Raw genomic sequence first — 20,212 nt, 5'->3', positions numbered from 1 at the left:
ACAATAGGACTTACCTCACATCATCATTGGAAGAAAAAAAGGTGTTTATATATATATATATATATATATATACATATATATATATATATATATATATATATATATGTTTTTGTGTATGTGTGTGTTTATGTATGTATATATGTATATACATACACATGCACATATACCCATATACATATATAAAGCACTTCCCAAACTTTAAAACAATATATAAATATTGTTAATTGCCTAACTAAATTATACTAAATATTAGTGTTATTTTATTACAAATGTTAAATTGTGAGTAAAACTAACAATAACCCCTCTCAGAAGCAGAATATTTAAGCTTTGTTTAAAGGCTTTATTTTTTTCATTTTGAAAGAGAGAAGCCAGCTATAGTAGGTTCTATTGAGGTAAAGTTGTTTATTTTGTTAAATTTTAAATCAGAGTTAATAGACAACCTAATAACTTTGAATGACCCTAAATGACTCTTTATTTTGGCAAGGCTGATTTAGCCATGTGCAGCTGGGTCTGGCCATCTGCAAGTGGATGAAATTCGGGTGAATAATAAGTTCTTTTTTTTTTTTTTTAGGGAGGCAATTGGGGTTAAGTGACTTGCCCAGGGTCACACAGCTAGTAAGTGTTAAGTGTCTGAGGCCGGATTGGAACTCAGGTACTCCTGACTCCAGGGCCGGTGCTCTATCCACTGCACCATCTAACTGCCCCTGAATAATAAGTTCTTATGAATTAATGAGTACATACACACATGCATATACACAGAGAAGTTACATGTTAATTTCTAAGAATTAATTAACGAGGAAGTCAAAGAAATATAGAATTTTAGGACTTGGTATAATGCTGTAGAAAGTGCTCTGGATTTGGGCTCAAAGGATACCACCTCTCTTTCCTAGTATATAATATTTTGCAAGACCCTTAGCCTTGGTCTCAATTACATTATTTTTAAAATAAGGAATTTAGCCTAAGTCTGTGGACCTTAAAATTTTCTATTCTAACCCCCTTACTTTGTAGATCAGGAAGATTCAGAGAGATAGAGAAGTTATATCATCAGTCCATGGTCAAATTTTTATTAATTGAAGAGTGGTGTTTAAAATCTAGCACACCTATCTCCATTACTTTTCCATCATACTGTATATTCCACCTTCTCCTAGTTTCTAGAAAAGTGATTTCCAGTTAATTCAGTGAGATATTTTGTCTTCCATCAGGCACAGAAAAGTGTCTTTATAATGTTTCGTGGCAAAATTTCATAGACTTCTCTCAACAGTATTACTTTGCTTTCTATCATGTTCAATCAGCATCTCCTTGACATATATCTTCATCTATACCTATCTCTTTAGGATAGTGAAGGGACTTCTTATTTCATTGGCTTAGGGAAGTTCTAGGTGAGAAAGCTCATTCTACCAATGTGATCCAGCTCCACTAGAGTTGCCAGAACACTGAGACATGGGGTAGGTAACTTGCCCATGGACACACAGCCAGTATTATGTCAGAGGCAGGATTGGAATCCAGAGCTTTCTGCTTTTATAGCCAATTCTTTCTTCATCCACACACTCTTTGTCTTTGTATAGCAAAATATATCTTTGGGGCTAACTAAAAAACCTAAAGCCTTAAAATCCTTTACCTCTGACCTGAAAGAACTATCATGGGGAAAATAGGATGGGGGGTTTGGGAAAGGGATAGGGGTTAGGGATTTGGGGTCCGTAGGAATTCCTCTTTAAAGAATTACACCCTCTTGCACAGAAAAGCAATTAGAATAAGATAGTAGTTTATTTAGGGGGAAAGGAAGGGAATGGAAAGGAAACCATGAGAGAAATCCTTGGACTTCTCATGGGGAGAAAGGCATGGCACAGAGCTCAGCTCTGAGATAGCAATATCCTCCAGCAGGAGACTGGCAGATACTTTTATAGAGGACTGATGGAGGTGACCATCTGACTGTGGAAAGTTCCCTTAGTGAGGAAGAACCATCCCCCACTGGTGGTGGCTGGAGGAGTTGGGTGAGGGGTGGCTGCAGATCTCTCAAGCCATCCCCTCAGGACACAAAGGCAGCAGCCACACCTAATCTTATCTCCCCAGGGTTGAGGGAGACAAGAATGACGGGTGGAGGTCCCAAAGCTAGCTTAGTCTGATCTGGTTCCACTTATCTCTTTAGGTGTATCTGTCCTTTGGTTTAGATTCTCAAGGAAAAGGTTCCTTGATGTGCCCCAAAGAACTTCTGGGGTGCTCTGGGCCCATAACATAACTAAGGGATCTATGTCATTTATTTTGTTTTTACTGAAATACTACTCTCATAACAGGTGATAAAAGCTATGAGCCTTGGCCAAGCTCTAAATCAGCTGCATTCATTGAACAATGGATAATGTCCATTGTGTATGGGAACAAGTATTCAGGAAATTAGTAATTAAGCATTCTTGTTAGATTAAGAAGCACATTTCCTTTATAATTCTGATTGCAATTCATTTATTTAACATTGAGGTTAACAATAAATACAACAGAGGCAACTAGGTAGCAGTGGATAGAGCACCAGCCCTGGATTCAGGAGTACCTGACTTCAAATCCGACCTCAGACACTTACTAGCTGTGTGACCCTGGGCAATTCACTTAACCCCAATTGCCTCACTAAAAAAACAAAAACTAAAACAAACAAACAAAAGCCGCCCCCCCCAAAAAAAAAAACCCCAATAAACACAACAGTAGTAGTTAGCAGCACTAACAGTTAATAAATTAAGCTTTATAAAATGCTTTCTGTGTAGCAGTAATGTGAAATCTGTCTTCTCTCCCCCTCTTCTGCACCTTTATTTTATAAATTGAGGCCTTTGGAATTTAAACACTTCCACTGTAGCATACATATTTTCTTTACTGCCTTTGCGATGGTCCAAGCTTTTGTCTCTCTTATACCATGCAAAAGCCCTAACAAGACATACTAACTGGTAAGATCAGGCCATAATGTTTGAAATACTGGAATAACAGTAGAAAAGGAAGTCTCGTTGGTTAATAGGCTTTTTTCTTTTTCCTCTCCGAACTCTTGAGTTGCCATTGTAAAAGGAGGCAAATGCCCTCTTCATGGAATTTAGATCTCTTTTTCCTGAGAGGGGAAGACTGGAGAACAGGAAGGCCACTTCATGAGATTTAAATCCCATTCTTTCTAAAAGGGAAGGAAACCCAAGAGAAAAACAATGCCCATAATATTAAAGAAAGGTTTTTATTAAGCAAGAAAGAAAAGAAAAAAAATAACATGCTGCATGGGTACTCTCCAGTCTTTGTTGAATAGGACACCAGCTAATAGATTGTGTAGGTTTAAACAAAAGCAATTAAGAAACTTTGGAGAGAAAGGTGGGCTTGGAAAGGAATGAGTCAGTGGGTTCCACTCCCAAGGGGAGGGAGGGTGAGGAATTCCCAGGGTCTAGGATGTGGCTTTTGATACACAAATCAGAACCCATCCTTGGTGATAAGCAATTCAGTTCAAGGCTTGATTAGGAGATGTTTTGATAAGGAGATGTCTCAAAAACAGGATAATTCTCAGTCCCATAAGCAAAGTTAGAGGACAGCTGAAGACAATAAGACCATAAATGGAATATGTTCATAGTCTCATAACTTGAAGTCAGGTAAGTCTTTGAAGGTCCATAAAGCACCACCACCAAATAGTTGAGGACCTGCTTCAATGCTGGTATGGGCTTAATAGAGTTGCTAATTTTCAAGTTAGGTTTACTCTGGTCACTGCAAAAGACTGTTGGTGTGCTAAACAATGTAGCCAGTACTCACACAGTTTGTGTGTGTGTGTGTGTGTGTGTGTGTGTTTGTTTTTTTGTTTGTTTGTTTTTTTATTACCTGGACAATTGGAGAACTCAAGCAAATCAAGGAATCCATTTTCACAACATGATATATTATAATGCATTGGTTTTGTGGAAAGCTTTGGGGATTAGTTCATAATCATCTTCATCTATGTATGTATATTAGTTAATTTTATTTCAATTTCACTCTCATCATCCTATGTAGAAGTAGCTTGAAAGAATTGTAATGGTAATGAACCATCATACCCAAAGAATTTCTCTCAGCTCTGAGAAACTGATCCTGGGAAATCAAGATGGATCAGTTAGATACTACTATAAGTTAGAATTGTGGTAAACTAAGCCAGAAATCAAAAGGATCTTGTGTTTATGGGTTGGTGGCCCACTAAGCATAGGAACATATAGGCAGTAAATTCATACTGTGTTTCTGTTCAAGTACTCTAGGTGGGTGTTATTGGGCTCTGCTTCTCTGAGTACAAAAATCATAATATTTTCCTTAAAATTTTCCTTAAAAGTATCAGTGTGATGATGAAAACTCAATGACTCAAAGTTTCCTTGAATGTAAATTGTGTCTTGGTTGCAAATTTGGCACTTTTAAAATAAATAAGTTACTATATTGAAACCTCCATGACTTCAAATAGTTGGTAGAACTTCCAAGCAAGCAGATCTCTGGGTACAGCTATAATACTGAAGGGATCTGACTCATCATGTTTGATACTTCTCCCAGTTCTTCTGGACGCTAATTGTGAAGTGATCAAAACCAAAGGCCTTCAATTTATGTATTGGAAAAAAAAATGCTACAGAATGTATTTGTGAAACACTGTGCAGAAACATTTAGAGTTTTAGAGCAATTAGAAAAATATATATCATTCATTATAAAACATCTAAACATGAAAAAGAAGCAATAAGAATATCTCTAAGCAACAAGGATATTATGTTTATTTTTTCTTTTAACAAAAACTGCCCTTTGTGGAATTTCCAAAATAGTGATTAGCATTGTTAAACCAGAGACTAAAATCTTGGTATGGACTGACCCATGGGGACACAACTGTTTCAAGATATAAAGATAAATTTAATAGGAGGGGAAAATCTCAGAAGGGACTGTAGTTCTGAATGATCTACCCAATTTGTTCTTTCTGTCAGTCACCTCAAATTGTCCTGAGGAGCTGGTTGAATTGGCTCTCAGAATCAGATCCCCTCGAGTGTCTTGCCTTTGTGGTTTGCCTACCCAGGTTTCCCAGTCCTTGGTTAAACCAATTACCCTCAGTATATTCTTAGAAGAGACATAGTATAGAGGTCCATAGTATAGACTCTTCCAGTAGAGGCATAAGCCATTCCCAACAATTCCTTCTCCCTTCAAATTTTCTTAATGTGAATTGTGCATAGAGGCAAAATTTGCTTCCTATCCCTTCCTGTCCCGGCTGCCCCCATCCTGTTGGATCTTCCCTTCCCACAAAGGTCTCTAGCAAGCTGGGACACTTTTTCCAAAGTGTTTCTAACAACCTAAGTGGGTGGCGTTTGATGCTTTGTTTTGTTTTTCTTGGAAGACATGCTAATTTTATGGACATTGACTTTGAATTTATTGGGCTGAAAGTACCTTAGATCCAAGCACTGAAAATGAATATGCTATGCCTTTATAAGACTTGTACTCACACAGTCCTCTTGTTTAAGTCTTTGGTTTCCAGTATGACCAAAGACTTATAGAATAAATTGAAACCACCATTAAGTTATAATCTCTCTGTGTAATTCATTTAGTATCTGACTGCTGGGCAGAGAATAAATATGGATGTGGTTCCTAATATATACCCCTTTCTCTTTCTTAAATCTTTTACCTCCATATCCCCTGTTATTTCTTCCCCTAGTCAACACATAACTCTTGGAATGATCTTTGCCCCTACTGGACAGGCATGAAGTGGTATATTACCTACTGCCCTCCCACCTCCAAACTGTTCTTGTCTTTGCTAACCTCCCCTTAGCCCAAGCTTGTTGTTCTGTTTTTCTACTTTCCCTAAATGCAACTTACTTTTAGCATGTATTACATTGATTAACATCCTACAGTTAAAGGCAACTAGACTATAACCCATCTGTCAGTCTTAGCCAATTTCTCCTCTTATCTATGTCTATTTATGACGTACATCCAGACAGCACGTCTTTTTTTTTTGTTTTGTTTTGTTTTTGTTTTGTTTTTTTAAGTAAATCCAAAAACATTTTTTTAAAGAAAAGGCAATATTCATTTTTTATTTTGGTAATACCCAAAATAACAACAACAAAGGGGAATCAATGAGCCAGAAAAACAAAAGAGATGAAAGTGTCCCTTGACTGATCTGTCTGTTCCTCTTCACCGTATGCATCTGGTTGTTCATCTCTGAAAGTGTGTGGAATATTTTTTTTCTTTAAAAAAATCATTCTTTTCTCCCTTCTTGTTTGGGAATCAAGTGCTTTTTGTATTATTATTATTATTATATCTATCTATATATATCAATGTATTTCTTTTCAATTGTTAGATATCTATCTTTAGATTTGGTTTTGTCCAAAATCTGAGAACGACAACAAAAAAGTTATGAATTGTTTTCTGCAATTTTCCCCCACTCCCTCTTTAAACGTGGAACAACTTCAGCTGCAGTATCCTCACATCCCTATTTGTCTGAATAGAATGATCCTTCTTGACTTTTGAAAATGGCATAGTGCTGAGGAGGGAGGGGAAACATTGAATGTATCTATATGCTGAGCTAGACTGGTAGCTTCTCAACTGAAGCAACCAGAGATGCAGGACTTGAGGTTTTGTCTAGTTCAAATTTGTCCTCATTTGGTCATTACTAAAAGCTCTCCATCCTCAAGATCTCAAGATGGAGGAGTTCTGTGTGGCTGCCGGTGAAGTTGTTCTAATATGAATGCCTAAGATTAGTTTTCTTGTTTTTGTTTTTAACCTTTTGATCATAATTATTAGTATTATTATTTTATGTATTTTTGCTGCTCTTTTTAGTAGGAAAAAAAGTTGAAGTGTTTTTATCATTTGAGAATTTTTAATGAAACTGTAATGATTTTTGGGGGTAACTTGCATGTTGAAGAAGTTGCAGCTTAGGGTTTGTGAGACTGTCAATGTTAGAGTTCTGTTCTTTCTTTTTGGTGATGGGCATGTATAGGCTCATTTGTTTTTGTATATTGCCCATCCCTTCCTTACAGCCAGAAGCTCTAATGCAGCTAGATCACTTCGTACCGCCCTTACATGGACATGGCGACTCACTTACACATTTACTCCTATCATCTTCATCTCCTGTGTAGTACACTCATAGATACAACCCTCCCCTTTAGGCATCTTTTCTTCCCATAACCCCTCCTCCTTTCTTTAGCATTGTTAAAATTGATGTGCTGTCATCCATCCTTAAACAAATGAATAAAAATCTAAAACTTATGTTACAAAAAGAAAATGTTTAAAAAAGATATATCTAAGCAATTAAAATGCAAAAATTCATTCCAAAACTTTAAAGATTTTTTTTCTTCAAAACAAATGCAAATTATAAATTTAAATGTACAGGACTTTTTTTTTTAATCATTGCAATCTGAAATATCTTAAATGCAAAAATTGACACCAAAAAAACAAAACCCCAAAGTAAAAATTTGTTTCAAGTGCAGATTTTTTTTTCTTTTCATGTTATGTGGTGTGGATGTATGTGTTGTTGCCTCCCTGTATCATCCTCTGTCGTAAATAATGATTATATTTCAAAAACTAAACGTTTTGCTAAAAAGTTTTTAAGAAATGACAACAAAAAAGCAAGTTACAAGAATGTGGCAATTCTACTTGTCCAAGAACATTCTTACACAACTTTCTTTTGTAAATTTTTCTTTCATGCCAAAAAACATGCGGGCAATTTGTTGATGTAAGTTGACTATGAATTAATGTGGTATGCTACTTCTCTGATTTTTTTTAACAATTATTTTTGTATATTTTGAAATGAATTTTTTTCAGTTTGTTTTTTCCCCAAAGCAAAATTTATTTCAATTTTACTTTCATCCCTTTCCCACCTGGTAAACTGAATGACTTTATTATTGGTGTTATTTGCTTTGTTGGATCTAACAGTTATTTTCTTTTATGTTATTTTAAAATTATGTTATTTCCTTGACTTGAGTCTATTTTATTTTAATGTTTGCTCTTATGTTTTGTGCTGAATTGCTTCTTATAATAAATGTTAATTTTGCTCTCGGTCAGAGTGGGTGGGATTCTTTCTCTTCATTAAAGATTCAGCCTCCCAGTCTCTTTTATTATTCTCCCACCAATTTCTGAGCCTCCAAAACATGGTTAGACTTCTTAGTGGGATGTTGATATCTATGGCTGCCTGTGGAGGAAAATGAGTAAAATTGCCTCCAATAGTTATCAGTCAATGAAACCATTTCTCTATCTTATCTATCATGTGCCTATTTAATTTCTTTTGAAGCACTTTCAGGGAAATCATTCCTTTACTGCCTTTCCTAAGCAGTGGTCATAAAGATACTCTCAAGTGACTATGGTTGAATTCAGGTTCCCATGTTTACAGTACTACTTTCACCAATTTGCCACTCCTACCTAACTGCAAAATCAATCTGTGACATGAACAACTGCAAAGAATAGGGTCTCATGTGGACCTAATGGATGAAAAGAATGTTTCATTAATTATTTCTCTCAAGAATTGAGAAAATTCTTGAGAAAAACCCTGATTCCATCATGAAGGATCATCAGGAATGTTAGCATTTTTATCCAAATAACAATATGTCAGAAGTTTCAAGTGAAAAAATATTTCAAGTACCCCTTTTTGGTGATGAGTTTAAATTTTCATCCCGTTAGGTTGACTACACTATTTGTCCTGTCTTACTGCCTGTTAATCTAAGAGAAAGCAAAAATTATGTAGATATCACAGTTAATTTTCCTTGATTTAAAAAAATATATGTATACATTTTGGCTAACTTTAAAAATATATTTTTTAATCTAAACTATCTTAACAGACAGTACCATAAAATGGAATGTTCCATACAGGCAAAAGATCAGCTTTAACTTTTGAACTAGGTAGCATGAGGTTGTTCTTTCGCCCTCTGATTCTCTTGTTTGCCACAAAGTATTGTGTATTTTTCAGGAAAAGCTTCTTAAATGATACTTTTTTACTTTTCTAATCCCCCTTTTTAGTGTTTTGAATTCCAACCACAGCTTTCTTTATATTTAAGGAAGATTACTTCAACATTTCCAAAAGAGAAAAAAAATCTATTTTTGCTATAAAACTGGAGTTATCTACTTTAAGTTATTTGACTATGCCTCTTCAATACTTTTAGAAAAGTCACAACAGAAGAGATTTATTATTTTGTTACCACCTCATATTAATAAAGTTGAGGTGTGATGGCATAGAGACAGCGAAAATTTTAAGTATTTTTGAGTCACAAAAAAGGAATAATCTCATTAAATACTGCACAATATACTATTTCCTAAAATATTATGTGGTGTGACATAATTATCATTCAAATAAGCCATTTGTTCCAAACTCCATTCTGGGAGTTAGCATGAGAAATCACAACTGTAGCTTTTTATAGTCAACTTTTGCTTAGGAGGGAAATACAAATACAACAGCTAACTCTTACTGCCTCACCTGCCCCATTCACCTAACCTATTTTCCTGTGCAGTCATTTTAGGTACATTGAGAAAGAAGTTATCAACTCTGAGACACTGACCTTCATTCTCTTTTTTAGTATCTCCTGTCTTCTCATTTACTCTGATTCTCTTTGGCCACTTTTAATGAGCTTGAGCTGAGCAAATAATGGTTCATTAGAGGTTTCCAAGTAATTATGTGTAACACAGATATCCCTCTACTTCACAAAGGATAAATTTGAAGTTGAAGTTATAGGATCATAGATTTTAGATTGGAAGGGAATCCAATGCCTTCATTTTACTGATAAGTTTACAGAACCTAGAGTGAGTAAATTATTTGCACAGTGTCACATAGCTAGTAATTGCCAGAGACATAATTTGAATGCAGGTCTTCCTAATTCTAAATCCTGTGCTCAATCAACTAATTCTCTATACCACATTTATTGATATTCTTAAAATCTTTTTGGGTTATTTTTGTGCCCCCAATTCAGTGAGGGAAAGGATATTTCCCTCCTAGAAAAGAAATTTTCAACCAGAAGAGAGATTTGTTCCAATTGGGAACATATGAATGAGATCAATTGAAAATGTCAAATGTGAGTGCATGCAGTTCAGTAAAACAGCCCTGGTATTTTAGAAAGTAACTGAGCCACAAAAATGGTAGAGGGAAGAGAACAACTCTCTCCATCAGAATTTTCAAACTGATTACCTTTTTTTTTTTTGTGGGGCAATGGGGGTTAAGTGACTTGCCCAGGGTCACACAGCTAGTAAGTGTCAAGTGTCTGAGGCTGGATTTGAACTCAGGTACTCCTGAATCCAAGGCCGATGCTTTATCCACTGCGCCATCTAGCTGCCCCCCCTGATTACCTTTTAAGAAACTTTTTTTTTGAGTGTCAGTGGGATGGCTCAAAATAAACATGTACTGGTTATTCATTTCATTCCAACTATTTGGATTTGTAGTGACCTCTTCAACTATGATAACTTCAGTAAAACAAGAAATTCAAGGCAACAAGAAAAAAATGGTGCCCTTTTTTGGGTGGATGGTCCTCTACATTCCTGATCTCTGACAGAATTCTAAAAATTCCAAAGAGTTCTATTAAAATTTTAACAACTATTTTTTTCCAATGGCAGAGAGCCCTTTACTGGATATCAGCCCTAGAGGCATGAATTATATATCTATAAATATACTCATAAAGCAAAAATCAGGGCAGCCTTCAAGGCTAAAATAGACCTTTTATATCCCTAGTGATCCCTCCAATTTAAAGAAAACACAAACCTGACAAAAAAGTATATATGCCAGATTTAAAATGCTAACTTTAAGAAATACATATAGTTCTTGTTAGAGGCACAAGAGAAATCCTGGGATGCTGTAAGAGATTAGCATTTTGATGGATTATAGACTTGTATCATGGTGCCTATGATCATTTAGTTGTTTTTTTTTTAACTATTTGTTTCATATCTTTCACAAACCTAACTAGTTCATTGATTCCTGGAGCCATATGTAAAAAAAAAAATTATATATATATATAATCACCTGCCCCCAACTTTAATTGGAAAATAGTGACAATGGATAAGAATGGGGGGAATATATAAAGATGTGCTTCTTGTATATCTTCAACAAGGAACTAAGAAACTATTATTAGAGGCAGGAACAGGAAAAAAGGCCCCTGATAATTCAGTGACTTAGGCAACTTTGAATATTTATCATTCTCGTCAAATGGGAATTAAATGCTATCAAACATATTATATGTATAACCATGTCCCACTTAATGCCAAATATGACAGAGCATGTTATATCTCTAAACATGATAGAAGTAAAACTTCTGCCTCAATTTCCATTTCAAAAAACCACCAAAACCCTTAACTTGATTCCCTTTAAATCTTTTTTCCTCTAAGATTAAAATTGCAATGTAAAAGAAATATGAACATCTTTATTTGACTTAATTCAATGGATTTTTTTTAAAGTATAGACTATTAATGAAGCTTTGAAGATACAAAAGACAAAAAAAAATAGTCCTTGTAGTCAAGGAGCTTACATTATACTACTTAATTAATTCATTTCCTAAATTAAAAACTAGTAAAGTCTTAAGTCTTGCACATGGAGGTATAATTTTAATCTTTATTAGGGTTACTATGGATGAACAAAATTGCAACCAAAATTGGAAGGCAATTGATGGCATCTATTTGTTTAAAAACTAAATGGCACTTTGCATTTAGTGAGACGATTTATCACTAGTCTAGGGCACAAAACAAATCTTCAATTTAGCGTTGTTTTAAATTGACTTTCCCTTTTACTTTAATTCTTTTCATCTAAAAATTAGTTACCCTTTCTCACAGTGAAAATGTATGCAGAAGCTAGCACTGTGGTGCTTGTAGACTATGTAGGCTATGGGAAGGAAGTGGTAAATTACAGTGCAAGTGTGTAAGTGTATATGTAGGTTAAAGGAGGGGAGGCAAGCTTGTGTCAGGATTATAGATATAAATTTAAAAGACATTTCAGGAGCATTGTATGGGCTAATAGAAAAAAAATACCCAAACTTACAATTCCAGTTGGGTATCACAGATGGCAGACTAAAATAGCAGATGAATACTACTCTCTAATCTTAATGCTACTTTAATCTTAATCTCACTTAAAAGGACATTAGTAACCCACTGAACACACACACACACACACACACACGTCTCTGGAATTTGCATTCACTACTAAACAGACTGATTAGTTTGACTTGCATATTCAAATTATTTTTCTTACTGAAACTACAAAATTTCTCAACAAATGCTTCTTGTGTACTTTTTAATACCACTGAGACCCACAAATTTTCCATAGGAATATATTTTATAATTACATTAAAAAAAAAACTAATAACCAAGTAAGGACTAGAAAACAACACATACTGTAATCTTCTCTTGTATTAAGATGGTGGGAAAGCAAAGTAGAGATTTGTTAAGTAAAACGTTTAAATGGCTGATGACCAATTGCTAAGATATAGTTCCAAGTAGATTATACTTACTCTCTTCTTGCTCTCCCTATCCTCCCTCTTCCAAGATCACCTCTCTCTTCACCCATCTAACCTCCCAATCTGGCATTTCTACCCCCTTCTTTCTATATGGAAGAAGAGAAAAGTTCATTCATAGTTTACTTTTCAGAGGATTAGTTTACCTTTAGGGATACAAACTCTATATCCCATTTGTACAAGTAGCAAAAGTGTGTAAATTATGCATCAAATAACTCACAAGGCACATGAATTATATATGTCCTCAGTGTAAAGAGTAACCACTACCCAAGTGAAGCTTGCCTGAAGTTCGGGCAAATCAGCAAGGATGATTTTTCTCAATAATTTCCAAAGACTGTTTGCTGGTATAGAATCCAGAGTTCATAGTTTGGGTCAAAATGTTCTCCTGTGATTCTCAAGGTGTTTCCTGATTAGTGTGGATAGTTACTACATAACTGTAGAATACGTCAAGAGATAGAAGTATACCATTTTGTCATACCTCTGGGGATAATGGAGTGAAAGGTTTGGCCTAATCTAGAAACAGGGTTTAAAATACATATAAATATTTTGTTCTCATGGTTGTAATTTAACATATTGAAATGCCCTAGCACTCTCCTTCTTTCTCTATTCCTTTCCCCTGCAACAACCTTCCCCCATCATCTTCTACACAGAAGTGCTTTATGCAAATTACTCAGATACCAGCATTGAGGCTGTGGTAAGTTCTGGAAAACAGCCCTGCCACAGGTCCAGAAAGTAGATCCTAATGATAAAAGCCAGTGTGAAAAGGGTTTTCCAAAAATCAAAAGTCGTACTGCCATTTTAAGGTATTAATACAGTGTCTCATTTAGCCCTCACAACTACTCTGTTAAGTAGGTAGGTACTGTAAGCACAATTGTCCCCATTAAGAAATTCACATGACACACATGAAGGCCTTCAAACACTTCTCAGTATGTTTATGCAAGAGGACACATGCTGCTAAATAAAGCAAATGAGAAGATAAGGGACTGAGGGGAGAAAACATATACACTGCTGGCCCATTTGATAGATGAGAAAACAGAGACTCAAGGAGTTTAAATTGCTTCTTGTAATCACACAATTCCTGATTCTCAGAGGGTTAATTGTAAGCTAGGTCCTTCATGATTACAAGTCTAGCATGCATTCCACTAAATGATGCTGCCTTAAGTCTGCTGGGATAAACCAATATCCATCAAAAAATTCAAATCTAAGTATAAAACCCACAGCTTGGTAAGGGCATTGACACTAGGTATTAGGGTGCCCTTCCTTGATATCCCTAAAGTCTATTCAATTCCAAACCAGTTCCATTGGCTTAAGAAGATCTTGGAAGTTGGAGAGAGTTAAAAAGTTAGGATTTTCCAGTCCTACACATTCCTTAGAATTAGGGAATTTGAAGATGAGAACCATGGATTGGAGTCTGCCTCAGCTAAGGCCATACTGGTTTCATGGGTACTACTGACATAGATCTATTGGACTGCCATTTAAATTGAATAGGCTTTATATCATGACAGTCAAATTTCCCCTTCTGTGAGACAGAATATTACTTTACCCCTTGATTTTACCCCTAGGGTGCAGCTAGGAACTAAGACTGGTGCATGAATGCAACTAGAAAGTCAATTCAAAATGATGAAGTGATAAAATTTAATTTTTGGAAGAATTTTCTGAATTTAATTATTAAGGCAGTAATTCCTAGCACAGTAGGTGCTAGGGATACAAAAACAAAATGGAAAAAAAAATACTTTCTGACCTCAAGAAGCTTACATTCTACTGGAATGAATGGCTTATGAAGATAGAAAATGATTCATGGTTTCTATGAGCTATATAACTATCTGTTAGGCTTAAAAGTACTGTGGAGAGGTACATTTATGAAGAGAAAAATGTGATTCATTCTTAAAAAGGGAAAAATAGTGAAGAAGGAAAATAACAACTAATACATATATATTATGTTCCTATTGTGAGTGAAACTGTTATTTACTCTCCTTTCAAATTCTAAAATCCTGAGTTTCCAGTAAACTGCAAATGAAAAGCACTTGGTATTTTTTTTAATTCAATATGAAAAATGCAATAAATTAGTGACCAAGCATGTAAGCAATGAAGAACATGTAGTTATCTTGCAAATGCAGAAAGAGTTGCTATTTAACAGTTGATTTCTCAAATTTCAAGGAGGAAATTCATATGACACAAACCAGGGCCTTCAACTGTCTCCCAATATATTTGTGCAAGAGGACTCAGGAGAATCAATATATATGTGTATATATGTATATATATGTATATATATATATATATATATACACTAAAGACCCATTCTAGTTTCAATAACTAGGCATTATTATATTGGGAACATAGCCTCAGACAACAATGAAAAAGCGCATGGTATACTGGACAAAGGACTAGATTCAGGCTCAGATCATTTCCAGACTAGTCTCTGTTCTGCCATTTACTAGCTGTGACTTTGTACAGGAGGTAATGTGGTGCAGTGGAAAGAGGTGAAAATTTGGAATCGGAGGATCTGAAATTGAAACCTATCACTGTCACCTGCAAACTATATTACTTTGGAAATGTTCAATTCTCTGAGCTTCAATTTCCTCATTTGTAAAATGAGTTGAAAAAATAACCTCAGAGATTCATCCCATTTCTAATCTAGGACCCTAAGTTACTTATTCATCAATGTTGAGCCTTACTTTCTCCATCTGTGAAATGGGGTTAAAAAAAACACTCTGCTCATCTCACAGGAGTAGCATGTTGTTGAAATGACATTTCACATATGACCACATTTTGTAAATTGTAAAGCACTCTCCAGCTACAAGGTGCTACTAACATCTTTAAAAAGACAAAGAAAAATTAAAAAGAATAAAGACAAAAAGAGGAAGCAAAAAACTTTAAGAAATTTTTAAATGGATGATATAGTCACCTGAAGGAACTTTTTAGAAAAATCACATCTTTAAGATCTGTAACCCTGTTGACTGCCAGCAAATGTTCATAAAATTGTAACTGAATTAATGTTACAATCTCATCCATACTTAGAAATGTACATGTGAATTCTAAGTAGTTGTTTGAGAGTATCTTCAAAGGTTTTCTTCCCCCTCTCCCAGTGGATTTCAGGTTATGGTTGCAAGAGGCGTTTGGAGGCTATAAATATGCTTGGGATGGCTTAACGACTCCAGGGGAAGGATCTATGTCACTTCTTTATAACATAGATGCCTGCTACCTATTTTGGGCTAAATTCTTTGAAAGTAAGGATGAACCATGTTTGACAATGTACTAATCCTTTGTTTTTGTCTTTCTTTCCATCCCAGGAGGTGAATTAGTTATCCCTCTACTTGTAGAAGACCCTTTAAATCCCCCTCCTATTGCTACTCGTGCACCTTTCATTACACTCCCCCCTACCTTTCGCCCCCTCCTCACCATTATTGAGACCACCAAAGATTCCCTGTCCATGACCTCTGAGGCGGGGTTACCTTGCTTGTCGGACCAAGGCAGCGATGGTTGTGATGATGATGGCTTGGTGATATCTGGGTATGGCTCAGGGGAAACCTTTGACTCTAACCTGCCCCCTACTGATGATGAAGATTTTTACACCACCTTCTCCTTGGTAACAGATAAGAGTCTTTCCACTTCAGTCTTCGAAGGTGGCTACAAAGCACATGCGCCCAAGTGGGAAACCAAGAACTTTAGACCTAACAAAGTCTCCGAAACTGGTAGGACTACTACTACCACATCTTTGTCCCCTGAGCTGATCCGCTCCACAGCTTCCTCCTCGTCTGGGATGGTGCCCAAATTGCCAGCTGGCAAAATGAATAACCGTGAGCTCAAACCCCAGCCTGATATAGTGTTGCTTCCGTTGCCCACTGCCTATGAGCTAGACAGCACAAAGCTGAAGAGCCCACTAATTACTTCCCCCATGTTCCGTAATGTGCCCACAGCAAACCCCACAGAGCCAGGAATCAGACGGGTTCCGGGGGCCTCAGAGGTGATCCGGGAGTCGAGCAGTACAACAGGAATGGTCGTCGGCATTGTGGCTGCTGCCGCCCTCTGCATCTTGATCCTCCTGTACGCCATGTACAAGTACAGGAACAGGGACGAGGGGTCCTATCAGGTGGATGAGACGCGGAACTACATCAGCAACTCAGCCCAGAGCAACGGCATGCTCGTCAAGGAGAAGCAGCAGAGCTCAAAGAGTGGTCATAAGAAACAGAAAAACAAGGACAAAGAGTATTATGTGTAAAATTGAAAAATAAAAAATAAAACAATTAAAAAAAGAATTATTTATATATAAATATATAAATACTTAAAAAAAAGATTTAACAGCTAGAAGAACTGTTATACCTATAATGAGATTGGGAGCTACAGTTGGTGGGGAAAAAAACAAAACAAAACAAACCCAACAACACACACAAAGATATATATGTAAATATATATTTATTTTCAGACATGGCTGTTATGTATCAGCCATGACCTGGAGACAGAGAAGTCTGCCCTACTGTATCATAAAGCATACTTAGCGCTCTGGAGCAGACAGATAGCTCCACCACTTAGCTGGACATTGAAGTTTCCATCTCTTTTGTGGACCTTTGGACAAAAGGTAGAAGACTTCATGGCTTACTTGTTTCATAACTCCAAGTGAGTCCCTAATGATGTTTGTGACCCTTGACTGTATCAATGATTTTTCAGTTTTATTATTTAAAAAAAAAAGGAGAAAAAAATGATTTAAAAACAAAACAAAACAAAAACAACAACAGCAAACTGATCTGGCCCCAGCCAGTATGTGTGTAACTTTTCGAGATCTGAGGGGAAAAACAAAACAAAACAAAACCGTGGCTTTTGGGTTTTTTGTTTATTTTTTTGAGACTAAGACTGGACATGAGTTGACAAGAAAAAATTCAGAAAAAAGTGAGAGACTATTGCCATATATGAACTCAAAAACTATACATGGTGTTCACTCTACATATCAGGTTGTGGTGTGTCTAGAATCAATCAATTGTTTGTTTTCAGTGAGATGCTTTGCTGGAAATGCAGCAAATACATGAGATGGTGATGATGTGAGGTTTAAAGCAGGTACCCTAGGATCTGACTCCAGTATTTGCAGACCAAACTCTTTGAACATATGGGTTTAGGTCTGGTTTCATCAGGGCTATTGGCTTTATCGACAATACTGTTCAAATGCATTAGCACAGTCAAATTGTGGTCAAGGGGGAAAAGGTCAGCTGTTGGGAGCTGAAACAACCCACAAATTTAAAATGAGCCTTTCCTGGGGAAGTGGGGGGGAGGGAGCCTGGTTCCATGAATGATTGCAATGCATGCAAAAATAAAAAGAAAAGAAAATTTTTTTTAAAAATCAGTTAATCAAAACAGACAATATGGGAGTTCAACTTGTGACAGAATAACAAAAGGTCACACAAGCCAAACACATCATGAAAGAGTACAAAATGCATAGTTTTTTTTTCCAACATGTTTTTCATATGTAATTTTAATTTTGTAGCTTGACACTTACAAATAACTCTGTCCTTCCATTTGCCCATTCCCCTGATCCTCTCTTTTATAAAAATAAATAAATAAATGAATGAATAAAGCTGCTGTGACACACACAAAGGAATTTAATAGTATAATATATATAAAAATATATACAGATATATTTATCATGGTATGTTTGATGGGACGACTGGAAAGGAAAATCTGTTAAAAGTCTTGAAGTAGAATGAGAATGTTGTTTTAAAAAGAAAATAACAAAACAACAAAAAGTAAACCTTAAAAATGTGAAGATGGTGTGAGTTTTAGTTTTGTCACAGTCACCTGTGTCAAAAGAAAAAAAAATCTCAGATTCTGTTTACATCTTTTGCTATTTTTTTTTGCTTGTGTAATTTCTTAGATAGCCACCTATGTACATACTGCTTTAAGGTTTTACTGTTCTTTTTGTTTCTATTTGTTTCCTTTTTAATTTTTATTTCTTGTTTTTTGAAAGGGGGTAACTTAATGTATAGAAAAATAAAATTGGTTGTGTGGCCATGGCTATTGCATACAAAAAGCAAGAAAAACAACACAAACATAACAAAACAAAATGAAGACTGGAATATCAGAAATATAAATTTTCTTTGTGTACAGATGAAAACCAATCAGCTGTCTAGATTTAGAAATCTATTCTTGCTGGTGTTTGTAAGTTGCATGAATATTTGACTTTGAAGAAATATCCAGGAACAACAACAACAAAAAAGTATTCTAAAATGAAGATAGCTTTCCATAATGCATATGGAAAGAGATGTTCCTGGTTATCTGATCCTTTCGATATAAATGTTTGGGGATTCTTTTGGATTTCTTTTTGTTTAAGATTTTTAAAAGAAAGGTTAAAAATGTATGAAAGCACAGTTTTAAAGAACTTAAATGGCCCAACCTATATGAAATTGATTATATCTTGATGTCAGTAAAAGATTGCTGTTCTTGGAGTCTTGGAGTCTTGGAGTCTTGTGAAATGATTTTCCTGCTTTCTTTTCCATTTTTTTTTCCTTTTTGAGTAAACACAATCTTTGTTCTGTTCTTTTTTTGTGTAAGTTTCTATTTGGACAATTTTTTGGAAACATGTGCATCCTGTATGTGGGCTTCTACCATATCCCTGTTTTATGGACAAAATCTTAAGGAATTTATTTTATGTTGTTGTGATGTTACTGCTTTTTTTCTTTTTCCTTTTCCTCTTTTCTTTATTTCATATTTGCATTTTTGTTCAAGGATATGCTTAGCAATAAAATGTTCTTCCCAAAGCCCTGGAAGTGGATGTATTTTTATTTCAAAAAATTAGATGGGGGAAGGGGAAGAAGGACTTAGAAATGGGAAAGGATGAAAAGTACCTGCGAACATGATGCCAAATAATTTAGTCAGTCACTAGCTACTTACATAAACTTACTAAAAGCAGATTAATTATGGTGGAAAAATAATAATTATCCATCAGTCAAAACATTGAATTCTAGACAGCTAGATGATAGAGTAGTCACAAGAAGAGTAAGAGTTTCATTATAAATACAGAAGAGAAAAGTAAAAATTCCAGAATAGCTTCTCAAGGAATATTGGGTGGGGGGAGGAAAGGAAGAATGCCTTTTAATCAAGAAAGAAGATGCCCAGATAATGTTAACCAATAATAAAGCCTTTCTAGGTATGAGGTACAATAAACTGTTACTGGGAATCATGGTTTTCTAGTTAATTAAGGGAACTGACATGATTAATACACTATGATTCTATGTTATTTTAAGGAATCTTGAGAAATGGCCATCCCTAAACTACACATGGATAAGAAAGGTTTAAAGAATTCTAATTCAGTGTTTCTAGAAAAATAATTAATTTGAAGTCTTAGAATCTGAGTTCAAATCCAATCTCTGCCATTCATCACCTGTGTTACCTAGGGTAAAGCCATTTCATTTATCTGGGTCTCATTTTCCCCAATTAAAAAATGAAGAATTGAATTAAATAACCTCTAAGGTCCTTCCCAGTTCTAAATCTATGATCCCATGAACTATATAACACTAATATCTCGTTGATAATTCAAAGGGCATTTCAAAACACCATAGGACCTTCATTGTAGACATCATCCAATTCTGTACTATAGCCATACAGAAGTACTTTTTAGTCATGGTTGACTAATGAATAAAACAAATTTCACTGTATCGAGGTTTTCTCTTTTTGTAGACAATTGCTTCACTTTCAGCAAGCATCCTAAAGTCACAAGAACTTTTTCATGGACTTCTAAGTGCATCTATATAAAGAAGGGCTCTGTGGCTGCACACGCAAAGTAATTTAGAACCTGAACTAAATGATATTACCTTTCTAAATTATTG

At 35.4% G+C, this 20,212-nt stretch overlaps 1 protein-coding gene across 8 annotated transcripts in view; it reads left to right on the top strand.

Moving 5' to 3' along the window:
* LOC122737954 (neurexin-3-beta) overlaps window positions 1–19,153 on the top strand; it is a 747,838-nt gene extending 728,685 nt beyond the window's left edge. For 4 of the 8 annotated variants that reach the window (XM_043979971.1, XM_043979970.1, XM_043979969.1 and 1 more), the window contains one exon: window positions 16,319–19,153. In XM_043979971.1, the coding sequence (XP_043835906.1) occupies window positions 16,319–16,620 (302 nt within the window). In that variant the 3' untranslated portion in view covers window positions 16,621–19,153. Of the gene's footprint in view, window positions 1–15,691 lie in introns of all 8 variants that reach the window. The other 4 variants (XM_043979964.1, XM_043979963.1, XM_043979966.1 and 1 more) reach the window with 2 other exon arrangements.
* The last annotated feature ends 1,059 nt before the right edge of the window (window positions 19,154–20,212 follow it).

Source organism: Dromiciops gliroides, chromosome 2, assembly GCF_019393635.1.
Source record: "Dromiciops gliroides isolate mDroGli1 chromosome 2, mDroGli1.pri, whole genome shotgun sequence".
Classification (NCBI taxonomy): Eukaryota; Metazoa; Chordata; class Mammalia; order Microbiotheria; family Microbiotheriidae; genus Dromiciops; species Dromiciops gliroides.
The sequence above is the reverse complement of the archived record's forward strand: the minus strand, read 5'-3'. Positions and strand labels throughout refer to the sequence as shown.